The 17,749-nt window shown below is 32.1% G+C and overlaps 1 protein-coding gene across 1 annotated transcript; it reads right to left on the bottom strand.

Annotated features, from left to right (window-relative positions):
* Window positions 1–1,132: 1,132 nt before the first annotated feature.
* Window positions 1,133–16,866, bottom strand: LOC145280063 (uncharacterized). The gene is made up of 5 exons (XM_080131752.1): window positions 16,738–16,866; window positions 13,530–13,868; window positions 8,610–8,754; window positions 2,412–2,493; window positions 1,133–1,396 (listed from the first exon to the last, which is right to left on the bottom strand). The coding sequence occupies exons 2-5, from the start codon at window positions 13,850–13,852 to the stop codon at window positions 1,350–1,352; spliced, it is 597 nt and encodes a 198-aa protein (XP_079987878.1). The 5' UTR covers window positions 13,853–13,868; window positions 16,738–16,866; the 3' UTR covers window positions 1,133–1,349.
* Between the last annotated feature and the right edge of the window lie 883 nt (window positions 16,867–17,749).

Raw genomic sequence — 17,749 nt, 5'->3', positions numbered from 1 at the left:
GTGAAATTTGGAGATAGTTGATCGCTGAACTATGGAACTTGTGTAATAGAAAACATTTGACTTTTGAATAAGGGGAAAAAATGACATTAAAATGAATAGCGGAAGAATGTATCACAAATAAATAGTGTGTCATTCCGTGATGACACTATGTAAGCTGAACTTGAAACTATGGTTGAGAACTAAAAACTGAAACGTATGTAGCAGAAATCTCTGTCCAATTACGTTAAGGCATCCATGTTAGCTGTAGGTCTCTATGCCTCCTTCTGAGAGAGATAAAGACGGAAGCATCTATGTTTACATGAGCGATAAAGACATTGCAAATTTAAATTGCTTTCTTTGTTGTATTTCTTGATAGTTTAATGTAAAATCCAAGAACTGATGAGACGATCAGTTTTCTTTGATATTTTTTGCCGTTAGTTTTTGCTCTCTCCTTCTCTCTCTCTCTTTATCTTTCCAAAATCGTTTGATGACTTTTTGTTTGGGCAGATTCATCTTAAGCAAAAAATCTCAACCTGACAGATATTTCCAAGATGAAGTATTTTTGTTTTCTTACAAATTTCTGACTATTATCCTACTCTTGGTTGTTTATATGTTTCAGCCATTGCACTCTCCTGCCTTCTTCAGGTACCTTTTGTCAAGTAAGTAACATCCGGGAAATTTCAAACTAAACAATTTAATGCCTTTGAGATATTTAGCATCAGTTCTTTTTTGTTTTGTTATTCTTAAGTTTCTTCATCACAAACTGAACTCGCAACCTTTAAGTAGAACTCACTCTATAATATCTCTACATAAATTTCCAAAATTAATTCTAGATTGTTTTATTGGATGCATCATAGCCAAGTGGATGAAAAATGTTGGTTAAGAGACATTCTAGAGTCGGTTCAATCCTTAGTGGAATACATTACCATGGGATTACTTCCTTGTGGATACAAGGTCATCTTCAAACCCTATGTTAACGAATAATAAACCGTCCTCATAAGTAATAAAATTTTGTTCTTTCCATTCATAATTTTCAATCCTTTCATAATATTCTTCATCATTCAACTGACAATCTATCCAGCTCATTAGCCCCTATCCTCGATTTACTTTAACCCTTGATAAGTGTTAACTCATTTAATAAATTTAAAAAAAATTTTTTTTTTTTTTTTAAATTACTCATGGAACATGGAATGAGATCTATTTATGCCAATGGATATAATAGAGAGTTCAGTTTGAATTCCTCAAAGGTTACGAACATGACAAAAGGTCACTAGAAGAAAGCCAAAAAGTATAATATGAGGGCAACTGTTCAAAACATGTATGGTCAGTGTAAGTAGTACGGTATGGATTTCATATGAAATGGCGTCTTTTTAATTTAAAACAGGTGGTGGACTGACATCAGGAGGAGCATCTGGATCTAAAATGAAAAGAAAAAGTAGATAAGTTCCATGATTTAAAAAAATAAATGCAAGTTTTTTTTTATTTATCACAACACACAATATTATTATCAAAATAGGCTACTCTAATTTTAATTAATGATACTCATCTGAAATAACTATATATATAGTAACAAGCAAAAACTTTTAGAGAGCTTATAACAAATTAGTGCTTAGTGTTATTTGGTTGTAATTTAATTGTTCTATTTTCCTATATATATGGAATATTTTTACTCAATATTAATACTAATTCATTAAAGTGATCTATCTAAAAGCAAATAAATAAATTAGAAAACTTTTTTGTAAATTAAGTTAACATCACTTGCCACAAGACATAAGAGAGGAAGGGGGTGGCTTACTCGCTTGCCTGATTGCTATATTTCTTCCTTTCTCTTTCAAAATTACCTAAATGGTAATTTATATGAGTTTTAGTTTTGTGTTTACAAGAAAATTATGAAATGTTTAGTGAACTTCGCAAAGTGACAACGATCTGGCAAAGTCAGTTCGTGTTAAAATAATTGTTAAAGAGAAGGAATTTAATATTTTTCAGATGATGTATTTTTGGTATTTACATGTTTCAAATTGTTATTCTCATCTTGGTTAGTGCTAACCTTGACCTTGAAGTGGTATTTTCTTTTTAGCTCTTTACATAAAGTGGCTTCATGCCTTGTCTGGATTTCCATAAAAAAAAATATAAATGGATATTTCAATTAAAGACGCAATAAATTGATTATGTGATAAAAAAAGTTGACATGTATGAAACTGCTATAATCAACAAAAGTGACTAAAATACTGCAAGTTAATTTGAATTTGGGCTTCAATAATTTCTTCAGCCGGGAAGTCAATCTGTGTGTCACATGATTCATTTGTTGTTCATTTGATGAGTGTTTGTGTAAAGGTGGTCAAAACCTGCAAATTGTATGGTGCTGGATGTGACAGTGGTAAATAATTTGGTGGCAAAATGTTTTTTGAAAGAAAAAATTCATTAGATGTTACCTATAAGTTCTTCTGGTAAAGGTGTATTTGGATGTTGGCTTTCAAAATGTTCTCTGTAAGTCTCCACATCTGGCATGAAACACTACAATGTTAGAGGTGAAAATAGTTCAGAAATTTGATTAAAATAAGAAAGAGTGATTGGATAAATGTAAAATGACTTCTTACAAAAGTTTCGACCCATAAACAATTCATTACATAAGAATACACAGTAATGCCACGAAATCTAGTTGACTGCAAGAAAAAAATTGTTTAGGCATTAAAAAAATGCTTTTTATGTTAAATATTATTACATGAAGTCATTTTGAGTTGATATTTATTTTATTTTAAGCATCTAAACACAAGAATTACATGATTTAAATATGTAAACATTTCCTAAAACCTAACATGGCCATCTCGTAAACACTTCATACTGACCATGTTAGTTTTTAAGCAATGTTTACATTTTTAAATTGTGTATTTCTCGTGTTCAGATGCTTAAAATAAAATAAATATTAACTCAAAATGACTTCTCATGTAATAATATTCAACATAAAAAAACATTTGTCTCACACTCAGACTTTTTTCTCACAATCAACTCAATACTAGATTTAGTGAAATTACTGAATCTCTATCTATCTATCTATCTATTATATAAAAGGAACTTTGTATGTGTCTGTGAGTTCATTCACTATGGATTCAAAAATGGCTGGGCCGATTATTATGAAATTTCACACAAAGGTACTTTATGTGCCTGGCAGTGTTCTTAGATAGATTTTGTACCAGACTGTCTTCGATAAGTATCAATAATCAAAATAATCCAATGGTCCCCCCCCCTCGCTAATCTTTCACGAAAAACACCTGTCTAGCTGAATCCACTGTGAAAAATTTCCCCCACTCTTTATCTGTGCCTAAATCAAAACGTGGATTCCATGATCAAAGCTTCTTTCTTAGACCTGCACGCCTGTGGAACTCTGTTCCGCCTGCCTGCTTCCCACCTGACTACAACTTGGATGTCTTCAAGTCCAACGTTAACAAATTCTTAATGAACCGCCCCCTTAAGTAAACACTTCATCAAATCTCCACACTAACGTAATGTACTTGCAATAACCCTTATCCCTGAGTGGCTTCCAGGCCTTAATAAGTGGTGATCACTGTGTAAAAAAAAAAAAAAAAAGAAAGAAGGAACAGGCAATTTTGACCAAAGTTAATACCTTGCACAGTCTAACATCACAAGTGTATTTGAGAAGTTTTATTATCACACAAGCCGAAAGGCCCGACATATAACATCAACAGTAAGTTCTTTAGAGGAGAGTTCAAAATGAATGTTTCAGTTTAGAGCACAAGTGCACCATGATACTTGACTTTTGCATTTTAAACTTAAATTCAAACCATTATATATAAAAAAAATTTTTATAAACTCAACAGTACGTCCTCTAAAGTGTAATCTAGATTGCAATATATTGTGGACTAAATCAGTGTGGGGAGGTATGTGAAGCTTCCTCTTGGTGCACCGCGATGAGTTCCCAGACAATCGATTTGATTGAAAAGTGGGCGATTTCACCGATTTTGATGATAATAAAATATGAGAGTGTAAAACATTCGTAGATAATCATTCAATCCTGGGCAACATCAGGTCTCCTTGCTAGTATATGATTAGTGTTCAAATTGATATTCATGAGAGAGAAGTACACTTGATGAAGAAAATAAATCTAATGAATATTAGTCTCATTTGATCAATTTAAATATTAGTCTCATTTGATCAATTTGAATATTAGTCTCATTTGATCAATTTGAATATTAGTCTCATTTAATCAATTTGAATATAAGTCTCATTTGATCAATTTATATATTAGTCTCATTTGATCAATTTTAATATTAGTCTCATTTGATCAATTTAAATATTAGTCTCATTTGATCAATTTGAATATTAGTCTCATTTGATCAATTTGAATATTAGTCTCATTTGATCAACTTTAATATTAGTCTCATTTGATCAATTTAAATATTAGTCTCATTTGATCAATTTGAATATTAGTCTCATTTGATCAATTTGAATATTAGTCTCATTTGATCAATTTGAATATTAGTCTCATTTAATCAATTTGAATATTAGTCTCATTTGATCAATTTGAATATTAGTCTCATTTGATCAATTTATATATTAGTCTCATTTAATCAATTTAAATATTAGTATCATTTGATCAATTTGAATATTAGTCTCATTTGATCAATTTGAATATTAGTCTCATTTAATCAATTTGAATATTAGTCTCATTTGATCAATTTATATATTAGTCTCATTTGATCAATTTAAATATTAGTCTCATTTGATCAATTTGAATATTAGTCTCATTTGATCAATTTGAATATTAGTCTCATTTGATCAATTTGAATATTAGTCTCATTTGATCAATTTGAATATTAGTCGCATTTGATCAATTTGAACATTAGTCTCATTTGATCAATTTGAATATTAGTCTCATTTAATCAATTTAAATATTAGTCTCATTTGATCAATTTGTCTCATTTGATCAATTTAAATATTAGTCTCATTTGATCAATTTGAATATTAGTCTCATTTGATCAATTTGAATATAAGTCTCATTTGATCAATTTAAATATTAGTCTCATTTGATCAATTTGAACATTAGTCTCATTTGATCAATTTGAACATTAGTCTCATTTGATCAATTTAAATATTAGTCTCATTTGATCAATTTGACTATTAGTCTCATTTGATCAATTTAAATATTAGTCTCATTTGACCAATTTGAATATTAGTCTCATTTGATCAATTTGAATATTAGTCTCATTTAATCAATTTGAATATTAGTCTCATTTGATCAATTTGTCTCATTTGATCAATTTAAATATTAGTCTCATTTGATCAATTTAAATATTAGTCTCATTTGATCAATTTGAACATTAGTCTCATTTAATCAATTTAAATATTAGTCTCATTTGATCAATTTGAATATTAGTCTCATTTAATCAATTTAAATATTAGTCTCATTTGATCAATTTGAATATTAGTCTCATTTGATCAATTTAAATATTAGTCTGATTTGATCAATTTGAATATTAGTCTCATTTGATCAATTTGAATATTAGTCTCATTTGATCAATTTGAATATTAGTCTCATTTAATCAATTTAAACATTAGTCCCATTTGATCAATTTGAATATTAGTCTCATTTAATCAATTTAAATATTAGTCTCATTTGATCAATTTGAACATTAGTCTCATTTAATCAATTTAAATATTAGTATCATTTGATCAATGTGAATATTAGTGTCATTTGATAAATTTAAATATTAGTCTCATTTGATCAATTTGAATATTAGTCTCATTTGATCAATTTGAATATTAGTCTCATTTAATCAATTTGAATATAAGTCTCATTTGATCAATTTATATATTAGTCTCATTTGATCAATTTGAATATTAGTCTCATTTGATCAATTTATATATTAGTCTCATTTGATCAATTTTAATATTAGTCTCATTTGATCAATTTAAATATTAGTCTCATTTGATCAATTTGAATATTAGTCTCATTTGATCAATTTGAACATAGTCCCATTTGATCAATTTGAATATTAGTCTCATTTGATCAATTTGAATATTAGTCTCATTTGATCAATTTGAACATTAGTCCCATTTGATCAATTTGAATATTAGTCTCATTTGATCAATTTGAACATTAGTCCCATTTGATCAATTTGAATATTAGTCTCATTTGATCAATTTGAATATTAGTCTCATTTGATCAATTTGTCTCATTTGATCAATTTATATATTAGTCTCATTTTTTTTTTTTTTTTTTTTTTTTGCACAGTGATCACCACTTATCAAGGCCCGGAAGCCACTCAGGGATAAGGGTTATTGCAAGTACATTAAGTTAGTGAGGAGATTTGTTGAAATGTTTACTTAAGGGGGCGGTTCATTAGGAATTTGTTAACATTGGACTTGAAGACATCCAAGTTGTAGTCCGGAGGGAAGCAGGCAGACGGAACAGAGTTCCACAGGCGTACAGTTCTAAGAAAGAAGCTTTGTTCATGGAATCCGCGTTTTGATTTAGGCACAGATATAGAGTGGGGGAAATTTTTCACAGTGGATTCAGCTAGACGGGTGTTTTTCGTGAAAGATTGGCGAGGGGGGACCAGAGATTGGAGTTCAGACGAGCATCTGCCATGGAAATAACGATAAAACAAGGACAGGCTCGCAACGTCTCTTCTGTGGGAGAGAGGTTGCAGGGTAGAGAAAAGGGCATCCCCCACTAAGCCACGAAGTCTATTTTGTACTCTGTCAAGGCAGGATAGGCTGTTTTTAGCAGCTCCTGCCCAGATATGGCAACAGTATTCCATCCTTGGAAGTACTTGGCTTTTATATAGATAGAGAATTGCATCAGTAGTGAGATATCTTCTCGAGCGGTAGAAGGATCCCACCATCTTTCCAGCGACCTTGGCAACAGACTTGATGTACGTGTTCCATTTCAGATCAGGAGTAAAGGTCAAACCCAGAAGCTTGTCAAAACACGGAGCCTCACCCAGACGAGAGCCATCCATCACAATTGATGCCAGCTGGGGATCAGAGCGTTGATGATGTAAGGATAGGAGTTTGGTTTTGGATGCATTAAAGGTAACCAGCCACATCTTCCCCCACTGAACCACGCGCTCGAGATCAGATGAGAGAGAATCAGAGAGAACTTTGATCAATTTAAATATTAGTCTCATTTGATCAATTTGAATATTAGTCTCATTTGATCAATTTGAATATTAGTCTCATTTACTCAATTTGAATATTAGTCTCATTTGATCAATTTGAATATTAGTCTCATTTGATCAATTTAAATATTAGTCTCATTTGATCAATTTGAATATTAGTCTCATTTGATCAATTTAAATATTAGTCTCATTTGATCAATTTGAATATTAGTCTCATTTGATCAATTTGAATATTAGTCTCATTTGATCAATTTGAACATTAGTCTCATTTGATCAATTTGAATATTAGTCTCATTTGATCAATTTGAATATTAGTCTCATTTGATCAATTTGAATATTAATCTCATTTGATCAATTTGAACATTAGTCTCATTTGATCAATTTAAATATTAGTCTCATTTGATCAATTTGAATATTAGTCTCATTTAATCAATTTGAATATTAGTCTCATTTGATCAATTTGAATATTAGTCTCATTTGATCAATTTAAATATTAGTCTCATTTGATCAATTTTAATATTAGTCTCATTTGATCAATTTAAATATTAGTCGCATTTGATCAATTTGAACATTAGTCTCATTTAATCAATTTGAATATTAGTCTCATTTGATCAATTTGAACATTAGTCTCATTTAATCAATTTGAATATTAGTCTCATTTGATCAATGTGAATATTAGTCTCATTTGATAAATTTAAATATTAGTCTCATTTGATCAATTTAAATATTAGTCTCATTTGATCAATTTAAATATTAGTCTCATTTGATCAATTTGAATATTAGTCTCATTTGATCAATTTGAACATTAGCCCCATTTGATCAATTTGAATATTAGTCTCATTTGATCAATTTAAATATTAGTCTCATTTGATCAATTTGAATATTAGTCTCATTTGATCAATTTGAATATTAGTCTCATTTAATCAATTTGAATATTAGTCTCATTTGATCAATTTGAATATTAGTCTCATTTGATCAATTTATATATTAGTCTCATTTAATCAATTTAAATATTAGTATCATTTGATGAATTTGAATATTAGTCTCATTTGATCAATTTAAATATTAGTCTCATTTGATCAATTTGAATATTAGTCGCATTTGATCAATTTGAACATTAGTCTCATTTGATCAATTTGAATATTAGTCTCATTTGATCAATTTGAACATTAGTCTCATTTAATCAATTTAAATATTAGTCTCATTTGATCAATGTGAATATTAGTCTCATTTAATCAATTTAAATATTAGTCTCATTTGATCAATTTGTCTCATTTGATCAATTTATATATTAGTCTCATTTGATCAATTTAAATATTAGTCTCATTTGATCAATTTGTCTCATTTGATCAATTTGAATATTAGTCTCATTTAATTAATTTGAATATTAGTCTCATTTGATCAATTTGAATATTAGTCTCATTTGATCAATTTGAATATTAGTCTCATTTGATCAATTTGCTACAAAAAAAACATGCAATTGATACTCACCATACACACTGTACATATGAAATTAAAAGAAGTAGCTGCAGTAACTTGATCATTGCTAACAAGACGCTTCTGTTTTTCAGTTTCTGATTTATTCTCTTTTGTACCCTCTTTTGTCTTCCCAGGCATTACGTTAGCGTTAGAATAACTGCAATTTAAAAAAAAATGTAAATTTTAACCAAGAATATCAGAAAATGAAACGTGTTCATAATACGTTAAAGCAGAACAGAAAGATATGACATTTCTCAGAAAATTAACAAACCCAAAGCAAAATCAGCAAACTCTAATTAGAATGAGCAAATCATAAGAAAAATTAGTAAATAATCAAGAATGTATTCTAATAAAGTCATATTCCTGTCTGTTTGTTCACAATTTGATTAATATGTACAAAAGGTGTACTGTTTCATAAATTAATTTTCATAATGAAAACGGACATTTAAACACTTATATTCCAGCATGATTTCTATATATACTATTTATTCAAAGGAAATCTACATTCAAGGAGTAACCTCATTTGCATATTACATTAAAGCAAATTTATTTTAATAATTATCTCCATGTTATTGTTTGCTGTAATGTTATTGTCCTATTTAGAAATCTATTATATAAATCTGACCTGTCTGTTTAAACGTATGTATGCATGTTTGTATATCTGCCTAAAACTTTTGGCAGAGGCGACAGATTTTCATGAGATTGGTATCATTTTGAAGCTCGATATCTTGGGTGACAAATATAAAAAAATTGGCCAAACACAATTCCTTCACCCTCAACTGGGCAGTTTTCTACAAGGAGGGGTCGATTTTTTGCAAGCCATTTTTGCAATTCATCGTATCGGTTGGATTGACTTTGCCTAATTTTAACATTCTGAACTTCCGGTCGCGTCATGGAGTAGTGGTAAGACGTCAGATTTCCTTTCACTTTCTTTTCCGCCTTTGCGTCACGGGTTCGAGCCTGCCTGCCTACTACCATTTTTTTTTTTTTCTCAACACACACCGGCAATGCCGGGCACCCAGGCTAGTCTTATATAAAGTTGATTTATTTAATTTATTTTCAATTATTATTATCCTACTCCAGTTGCCTTTAAAAGCAGAAGTTTATTTATTTAAGCTGTGAGAGTTATTTTCCCTTTAAGCTTAATTTTCATCAACGAAAATTTGTATTTTATATCAGCAATTATATAAATGCAACTTTTTCTCTGTGTGTGTGTGTGTGTGTGTGCATGTGCGTGTGAGTTCGTTCCTTATAGACTCCGAAACGGCTGAACAGATTTTCTTTAAAACTAGCGAGGGGTACTCGGCGTTGCCCGGGTGTTTTTCGGGGTATGTGAAAAAAAAACAGGTGCCCGTGAAAAAAAAAGCCTTCACGACGCGCAGTTGGAAAATAGTAAAGTGTTAAAAAAAAAAACAGGTGCGCGTTTTTGATTGACGTGACGGTGATAGGTATTCAGCAGTTACGATTTTGTGCGGGACAGTTTTGAATGAGGTGAATAAATCGGTTTGTTTGTTTTTAAAAACCCACTCCCTGTTTATTAGGAGGAGCGAAATGAAAGTTACAGTCTGATATGACGAAGTCAACAAACGTTACTTAGCTCTCTTGAGACAACTGGCTTGCGGCCTGTGATTAGAATCGAGTTTCGCTTTTTTCTATACCGAAAACCAAATGTAACGCGTGCCGATGCGGGAAATGTCAAATAATTAACGTTTGAAAGTCAATAAAATTAAATAGACAGGCGAGCTCCGTGGATAACTCTGAGATATTACAATTTATAGATGATATAAAAAGTTTTAAGAAGTTGTGAAGCGAGCAAGCGCTTCTTTGAAAGAAGCCTTTTGTGGACATTGAGGAAAAGCGTACATACATACACACATACATTTCCGCTTTTATATATATAGATTTACAGAACTTTAATGTATAAGTCTGGGAGTGATCTTAGTTAAGCTTTGTCTTAAAATACCCATGATAATTATCGATAATCAAAACCCTTATTTTAATTTATCTATCATCGGTAAAGCCATTTTTTCCATGTCGTCGCTTAGCAACAATGATAGAACAACAGGGCGTGAAAATTCTACTGTGGGTAAGTTGATAGCGTTTTTTTTTTTTCTTCTTTTGCATGACGATATCTGTAGGTTCAAACTCCGCACGTAAATTTCTTAATTTTTTTTCATTAGCTGTAAAGAATTTTATAAGACTTGAAAATTTACGTGTTTCTTAGCAGTGCAAAAGTAAATTATGTTTCTGTTTTTGAATGTCCATTAAACAAGCAACTGATCCTGAAAAAATTGCAAAACAGTCTACACATATATTTAGTGAAAATGTGATTCAGAAGTTTCTTATATGTCGGTTTAACAAAACATAGACTATAACAACCAAGCACAAATAGTAAAAGCCCGGCAACATAAGATAAGGAATTTTTCGACACAGTTGACTAATTGTAGAACTATACAGTGACAACCACATAAATTCTTACAACGAATAGATAGTCCATGTTGATCCTGTGGGTTTTTTGCATACTGTTCAAGAAATCATGCCCCCCCCCCCCCAAAAAAAAACCTCACCAGAGTAGTTGGTTTTGAGCTGGAAGAATAGCTGCTAAGGGGACAAATAAGAGAAATTGGATTGTTGCTGGCATGTTGTATTCACTATGTGGGGGCTACATTGATCAAATAAGGTGTCAATATAATCTAAATTTACTCAAATAATTTTAGGATTACAAAAAAAGAAAAGAAAATATTGGAATTACCAAAGATACAGATCAAAATAAACATAAACAAGGCATCAAAGCAACCCCCAAGAAAGGCCGAGTAATACTGCTAGTGCTTCCACAAATCCAACATGTGAGCACTTTCAGGAAAATCATAAGAAGTTAGGATTTTCGGTGTATCTTAAATAGCATATGACTAAACCCTGTGCTAGTTAAAATTTATCAACCTGGCAATATAAATTGATTCAAATATCATCACTTAAATTGTTAAATTTCAAAACTTTTTAAAATGATGATCAATAATATGAATTGTTCAGATTATTATTTTCATCTTGGTTGCTATTTTATAATATTTCGACCAATGCAACCTGCAATTTTATTCATGGCATGATGGTTAAAGGTGTTGCTTAACAGTCACTTCTAAGTGACAGGCGATAATAACTAAGAATAACATAATAAAGTAAGATTTACCTAAAACATTTATGTAACATGCGCATATACTTTTTCAAATGAAAAAATGCACTTGCAGGGGATGGGCGTGATTTATAAATTTAAGTTTTACTGATAATTAATGATATTAATTAAAATTAATAAATATTTACCATTTCATCGTTAGAAACAGTTAAACAAATTTTGTTGTAATAAAAAACAACAAAAAAAAAAAACAATTAAAAAAATTGTTTCTTGGCATCAGAAAATAGGCACAAATTTTTCTGATTCTGATACCTAAAAAAAAATTCTGATTTCTCCAATTCTGAATAATCATGAGAACGCTACTAATTAGTAAAGGAAAATTGAAGTTCTTTGAAATTTGACAACTGGCTGGTAATTGCCAATAGAAATTATGTTAAATAAATTAATATTTTTATTTACAGTCATTAATTAATCGGTCGGGTTGATGATGATCTAGTGGTTAATAACGCGAACTGTCGACCTGGGTGTTCCAAGTTCGAATCCAGTTTGTTCCACAAAATTACTTTCACTTATGATGTTGGCAACCTTCTCGTGGTCCCTCCAGTAAGTACCCGATGTCTTTCTAGAAAGAATTTTGTCAAAAAAAATATTGGTGAAACCAATGCCAACAATAGAATCAATATGATGATGATATTATTATTATTATTGTGATGATGATTATTAATAATATTATTATTGTGATGATGATTATTAATAATATTATGATGATTATACTGCTTTTTATGATTATTATCGCCTATGGAGCTTTCGGTAAACTGACGAAGCGCGTCTTCAATAATAAACATCTTTCAATAAAAACTAAACTTATGGTATACCACGCGATTGTCATACCTACGCTTCTGTATGGGTGTGAGACCTGGACTATATACCAAAGTGATCTCATTAAACTCGAAAAATTCCACCAACAAAAACTTCGAGCTATACTGAACATCAAATGGGATGACTATGTAACCAATACAAGCGTTCTTGAGAGAGTAAACAGCTGCAGTATTGAGGCAACCACCATGAGGCACAGACTCCATTGGTTGGGGCATATCCTCAGAATGGATGAAAACAGACTCCCTCGACAAACTCTGTATTCAGAGCTAGCCACAGGAAAAAGACCTATCGGCCACCCTCTACTGCGATATAAGGATCAACTCAAATCCACCCTAAAAAACACCGGATTTGATCTTCACATCTGAGAAACAACATCTCAGGATCGGTGCCTGTGGCGCCAAACCATCATACATGGTACCAAAGGATACGAGGCAGAAAGAAGAAGACTGGTGGGGATCAAGAGGCAGGCAAGAAAAAATCGTGCTGAACAACAATGCCCCCTGCCAAGCATTGCTTGCCTTCTCTGCCCATGCAAATTCCACGCTCAGATTGGTCTGAGAAGCCATCTGCAATCCAAACACTGAGGAAAGAGGAAACTGAAATTCTCGGATACGAGAAATTGGCCGCCGCCGATTATTATGATGATTATTACGATGATGATGATTATGATAATGATTATTATTATGATTATGATGATTATACTTCTTTTTAAGATTATGATGATGATGATTATTATTAATTAATTAATTAATTGATTAACCTGAATACAGATACCAGCCACAACGATTAAATCCAACCTGGCAACGCGATCTACACGTGGGAATCAAAAAATTAAAGTCACTAAAATAATTCTGAAAAGAATATGCAACAATGAATGTAAAGCATTTCCATCAATAAAAACAATTGAATTGTTATATAAATCTAACCGGAGTTCCTCACGAAGAATACGATGAATAGAACTCTTCGGGATATTCAGTTCCAGAGACGCAGTTCGGATGGACATTTTCGAGCAGTTGTGGAATGCCTCTCTGATGATCTTTGCCCTTTCGACGGATCTTCTTGGTCTTCCACTGGATTTCTTCTTCGTCACAGATCCTGTCTCCTCAAACTGCTTCACCCACCGACGTATAGAATGACGATGGGGTGCTGGTTTGTTTTGTTCAAGCACAAAACGTCGCTGGGCCTTCGCTATGGAACCGCATTCATGAACGAGTCGAACTATTTTCGCCTTCTCCTGAATTGTCGACATTTTGGTTTTAAAATATCTGGAAAATAAACAATTAGGGTCCATTAATTACTGGGAGAGTTTAAAACATCAAAATCGACTATTAAGTACATAGAAGATGCTGTCAAGTCTGCTGCAAAGAAGGTAAGCTCCCTTTACCAGCTAGAAATCTTCCGACACCTGCTAGTATATAAAACCATCATTCGTTCGTGCGTGGATTATTATTGCCATATTTGGGATGATGCATCAACCAGCAGCCCCTTTCTCTTCGATGAAAAAAAGAGTTTCTAATCTAATAGTTCCTGCACTGTATACAGAACTCCAGCATCTGTCACATCCCTGTGCTTGTTTTACAAGTACTTCCATGGAATGTGCTCCAATGAACTTACTGCACTTGTACCTGATCAACAGAAAGACCTCCGGCCTACCCAATTAGCAGCAAAATCACCCCCTTCACTGTAAAGGTCACAAAATATTAAAAGATTGTATACTCTACTAGTTTCTTTCCTCCAGGTGTTTGATTTTGGAATTGCCTCCCTTCTTCCTGTTTCTCCAACTCTACCCACATACAGAAATTGTAAATGCAATGTGAACAAACATCTTAGAAATCTGCACCCCATCACAGTAACCCCTGATATTTCCATGGCAATATGCCTTGTTTGGGGGGAACAAAAGTGAAAAATGATATTTTTAAAGACTGCACGAATGAACAGGATACCAAACCTTTGATAATACCATTGTACATCCTCCATCAAAAGTTATAGAAAAACCAAAAAACAAACGGTTTGCACTTGCTATTTATTACTAAAATATTTAAATAAAAATCATTGAATTATCTTAGTAATTTAATTTTTCATATATAAATTATCATTTCTGATGACCTAAAGAAAAAAAAACACCCATCATTGACTTTTTATTATAGTGGAGGATTTCTTTTAAAATTTATTTCAGACAGTTTAGCAAGTCTGACTTGCCATTTGCTTTCTCGCTTCCCCTCATCACTTGAAATGTTTTTGTCTGGGGACAAGAAAAAGGCACATCTTTTAGTTGAGATAGAAGTACATATATTTAATTTTATATATATATATATATATATATATATATATATAGTAATTTATAAAATATATATAGCTACTAACTAGCTCTACCTACGTATTGAGCACTTTTGAAGTAAATACTTAAAGTTCACGCATAAATCTATACTTTCATATATCAAATTTATGTGAGTAAATGAAGTAGTTATATATATATATATATATATATATATATATATATATATATATATATATATACAGTGGCGCTGATAAGAAAGTCCAGTCATTTTTTCAAAAACTGCAAGTTAAATTGAATGTAATTGTTTAAAGAAGCTATATTTCATTTGATTCGAGTTAGGGTTAGGGTTAGTTATAATTTTAATTGTTCATATTTAACTTTTAACTGAAATATCCTAGTGTTCACATCAATTTAAAAAATTAACTTCAAATCGAGAAGGCAAAAAGAAACTCTGCACAATGGAAAATTCTTATTTAAATGTAACTTTAGAACATTAATACAACACAAATATTTAATAGCATAGCCCTTCTGCAATTTGACAGCCTGCAATCTTTTGGGCATTCCTTGAATTAGTCTGCGGCAATACTCCGGTGAAAGGGCATCCCGACGAAATACAAGCCCTTGTATCCCCTCAACGTAAATACACCCGACAAACCTGAGAGCAGCAAAATCTCACTCCTATACAGTAGAAATCCTGTAGTGGTTAACAAACTATTTTATATATGCGGATCAATTTGCCAACGTGATTTGGCAAGACTGACCAATCGGTTGGCAGAGCGCATTGATTTTAGCTGTCCCCTAAAAGACTATTTTTAGCTCTTTGGAAACTCAGCTGATTTGGGCAGAGAGACAACAGCCAGCGACCAGAACAGATCTCTCTCACAGCACTTCTAACACCGCTAGTCAATGGCTACTGTCATCCGTCACTCACTTACCCGACCATCCGCAGACGACACCCAGCCAGGCAGATTCCTTTGCCCTTACTTTCTTTCCAGTTCGAGAAACAATCTTGTCTTTCTTCTGCAATAAACACCTTTTGTTGTTATTTGTTTCAAGGTGTTTTGTTGATTTGTGATTATTAATTAAATAATTATTAGGAGAGTAATGCACCTACGTTTCTTCTCCTAAAATCCCAAGATGTAAGAAAACCTTCTACTTTAATAGTTTCTTCCCTAGAACTACTAGACTTTGGAATTCCCTTTCGGATTCCTCTTTCCCTGACGTGCACTGCCATGCAAAAGTTCACGTGTAATGTAAACAGGCATCTTGCTGCTCAACTCCCTACATAGTACCCCTGCAAATTATGCCCCAGGTAATAGCCTCCTACATCAAAGTGGCACTGACTGCGCCTTGTTTCGGGTGAAAATGCAATAAAGAAAAAATAATAATTTTCTTTAAAAAAAAAAGAAAAAAAAATACTTGATCTATTTACGTGATTTTGGGAATGTGAACTCTCATTGCGTACGGGTATGTACATAATAAAAAATTTTGTTTATTTTATCTCATGTTGTCATTTTTGTATGTCTGCGTTAGTCATCATCATCATCATCATCATCATCAATATCAATAATAATAATAATAATAATAATAATAATAATAATAATAATAATAATAAATTAAAATTGCTAAAACTAGAAACACTAATTAAAAAATACATAATAAGTATGCACGTGCGATTTCATTTCGTCGTCAACAAATAAATAAAATCGCATTTTTTCGTTTGTTTTTAATAATAAATAAATCAAACCAATATTCCTCCCAGGTGTCCGAATCGTCATTATTTTCTTACCACGAAAATCGATAAAGAGATTTGATTTTTTTTCTGTATCGATAAAAATGCCTAATCGAAACCTTACCTTTTATACAGATTAGAAACGGCGTTGCTGAAAAGGTAACATAATATGAAATATAGAATGTGGCCAAATCAAAGCGGAAGTTGACACATTCTGGATTGAAACCAAACTTTTCGCAATTCGGTGAACAACAAAATAACGTTCCTTGTGTATTTTTCACCCGGTAGAAATTGCTGATTGTTTAGCATTTTTACTGATAAATATCTAATTGTTTTACTTTAATTGGTACTCATATGCACTTATTGATCCGTGCTGAAATAATAACGTTATTATTTAAAAAGCCATTCTTAACATGGGGAGGGGAGGGTGTTTTGTACCTATTCTGTACTTTAACTTTACAATTGAATAAAAAAAAAAAAACATATCATAAAACTTTAATTAAACTTGGAAATACGATTTAAAAAATAGCGCGGATCAGTAAGTGCATTCTAATGAATGCACCCTTTAATTTATTTAAGACAAATGAAATTGGCCAAACAAGGTTACAGGTACTAGCCTGTGTGTGGGGGGGGGTGGGGGCTTATTCAAATGGGCACTTATGACATTCCAAAAATTACGTAAATCGATCAGGTAGGTTTTCTTTCTTTTTTTTTTACACAGTGGTCACCACTTATCAAGGCCCGGAAGCCACTCAGGGATAAGGGTTATTGCAAGTACATTACGTTAGTGTGGAGATTTGATGAAGTGCTTACTTAAGGGGGCGGTTTATTAAGAATTTGTTAACGTTGGACTTGAACACATCCAAGTTGTAGTCAGATGGGAAGCAGGCAGACGGAACAGAGTTCCACAGGCGTCGCGTGCAGTTCTAAGAAAGAAGCTTTGTTCGTGGAATCCACGTTTTGATTTAGGCACAGATAAAGAGTGGGGGAAATTTTTCACAGTGGATTCAGCTAGACGGGTGTTTTTCGTGAAAGATTGGCGAGGGGGGACCAGAGATTGGAGTTCAGACGAGCACCTGCCATGGAAATAACGATAAAACAAGGATAGGCTCGCAACGTGTCTTCTGTGGGAGAGA

This window comes from Euprymna scolopes, chromosome 7, assembly GCF_053919585.1.
Source record: "Euprymna scolopes isolate OS-2025 chromosome 7, ASM5391958v1, whole genome shotgun sequence".
Classification (NCBI taxonomy): domain Eukaryota; kingdom Metazoa; phylum Mollusca; class Cephalopoda; order Sepiida; family Sepiolidae; genus Euprymna; species Euprymna scolopes.
This window is presented reverse-complemented; position numbering and strand designations above follow the sequence as displayed.

Bases quoted from the DNA above. Each gene is read 5' to 3' on its own strand.
- LOC145280063 (XM_080131752.1), bottom strand. From the start codon at position 13,852: ATGTCGACAATTCAGGAGAAGGCGAAAATAGTTCGACTCGTTCATGAA. The intron at 8,755-13,529 runs GTTAGATTTATA...TTTAAATTGCAG, and splicing joins ATTCTTCGTGAGGAACTCCG to TTATTCTAACGCTAACGTAA. The intron at 2,494-8,609 runs GTGAGTATCAAT...CTAACATTGTAG, and splicing joins TCATATGTACAGTGTGTATG to TGTTTCATGCCAGATGTGGA.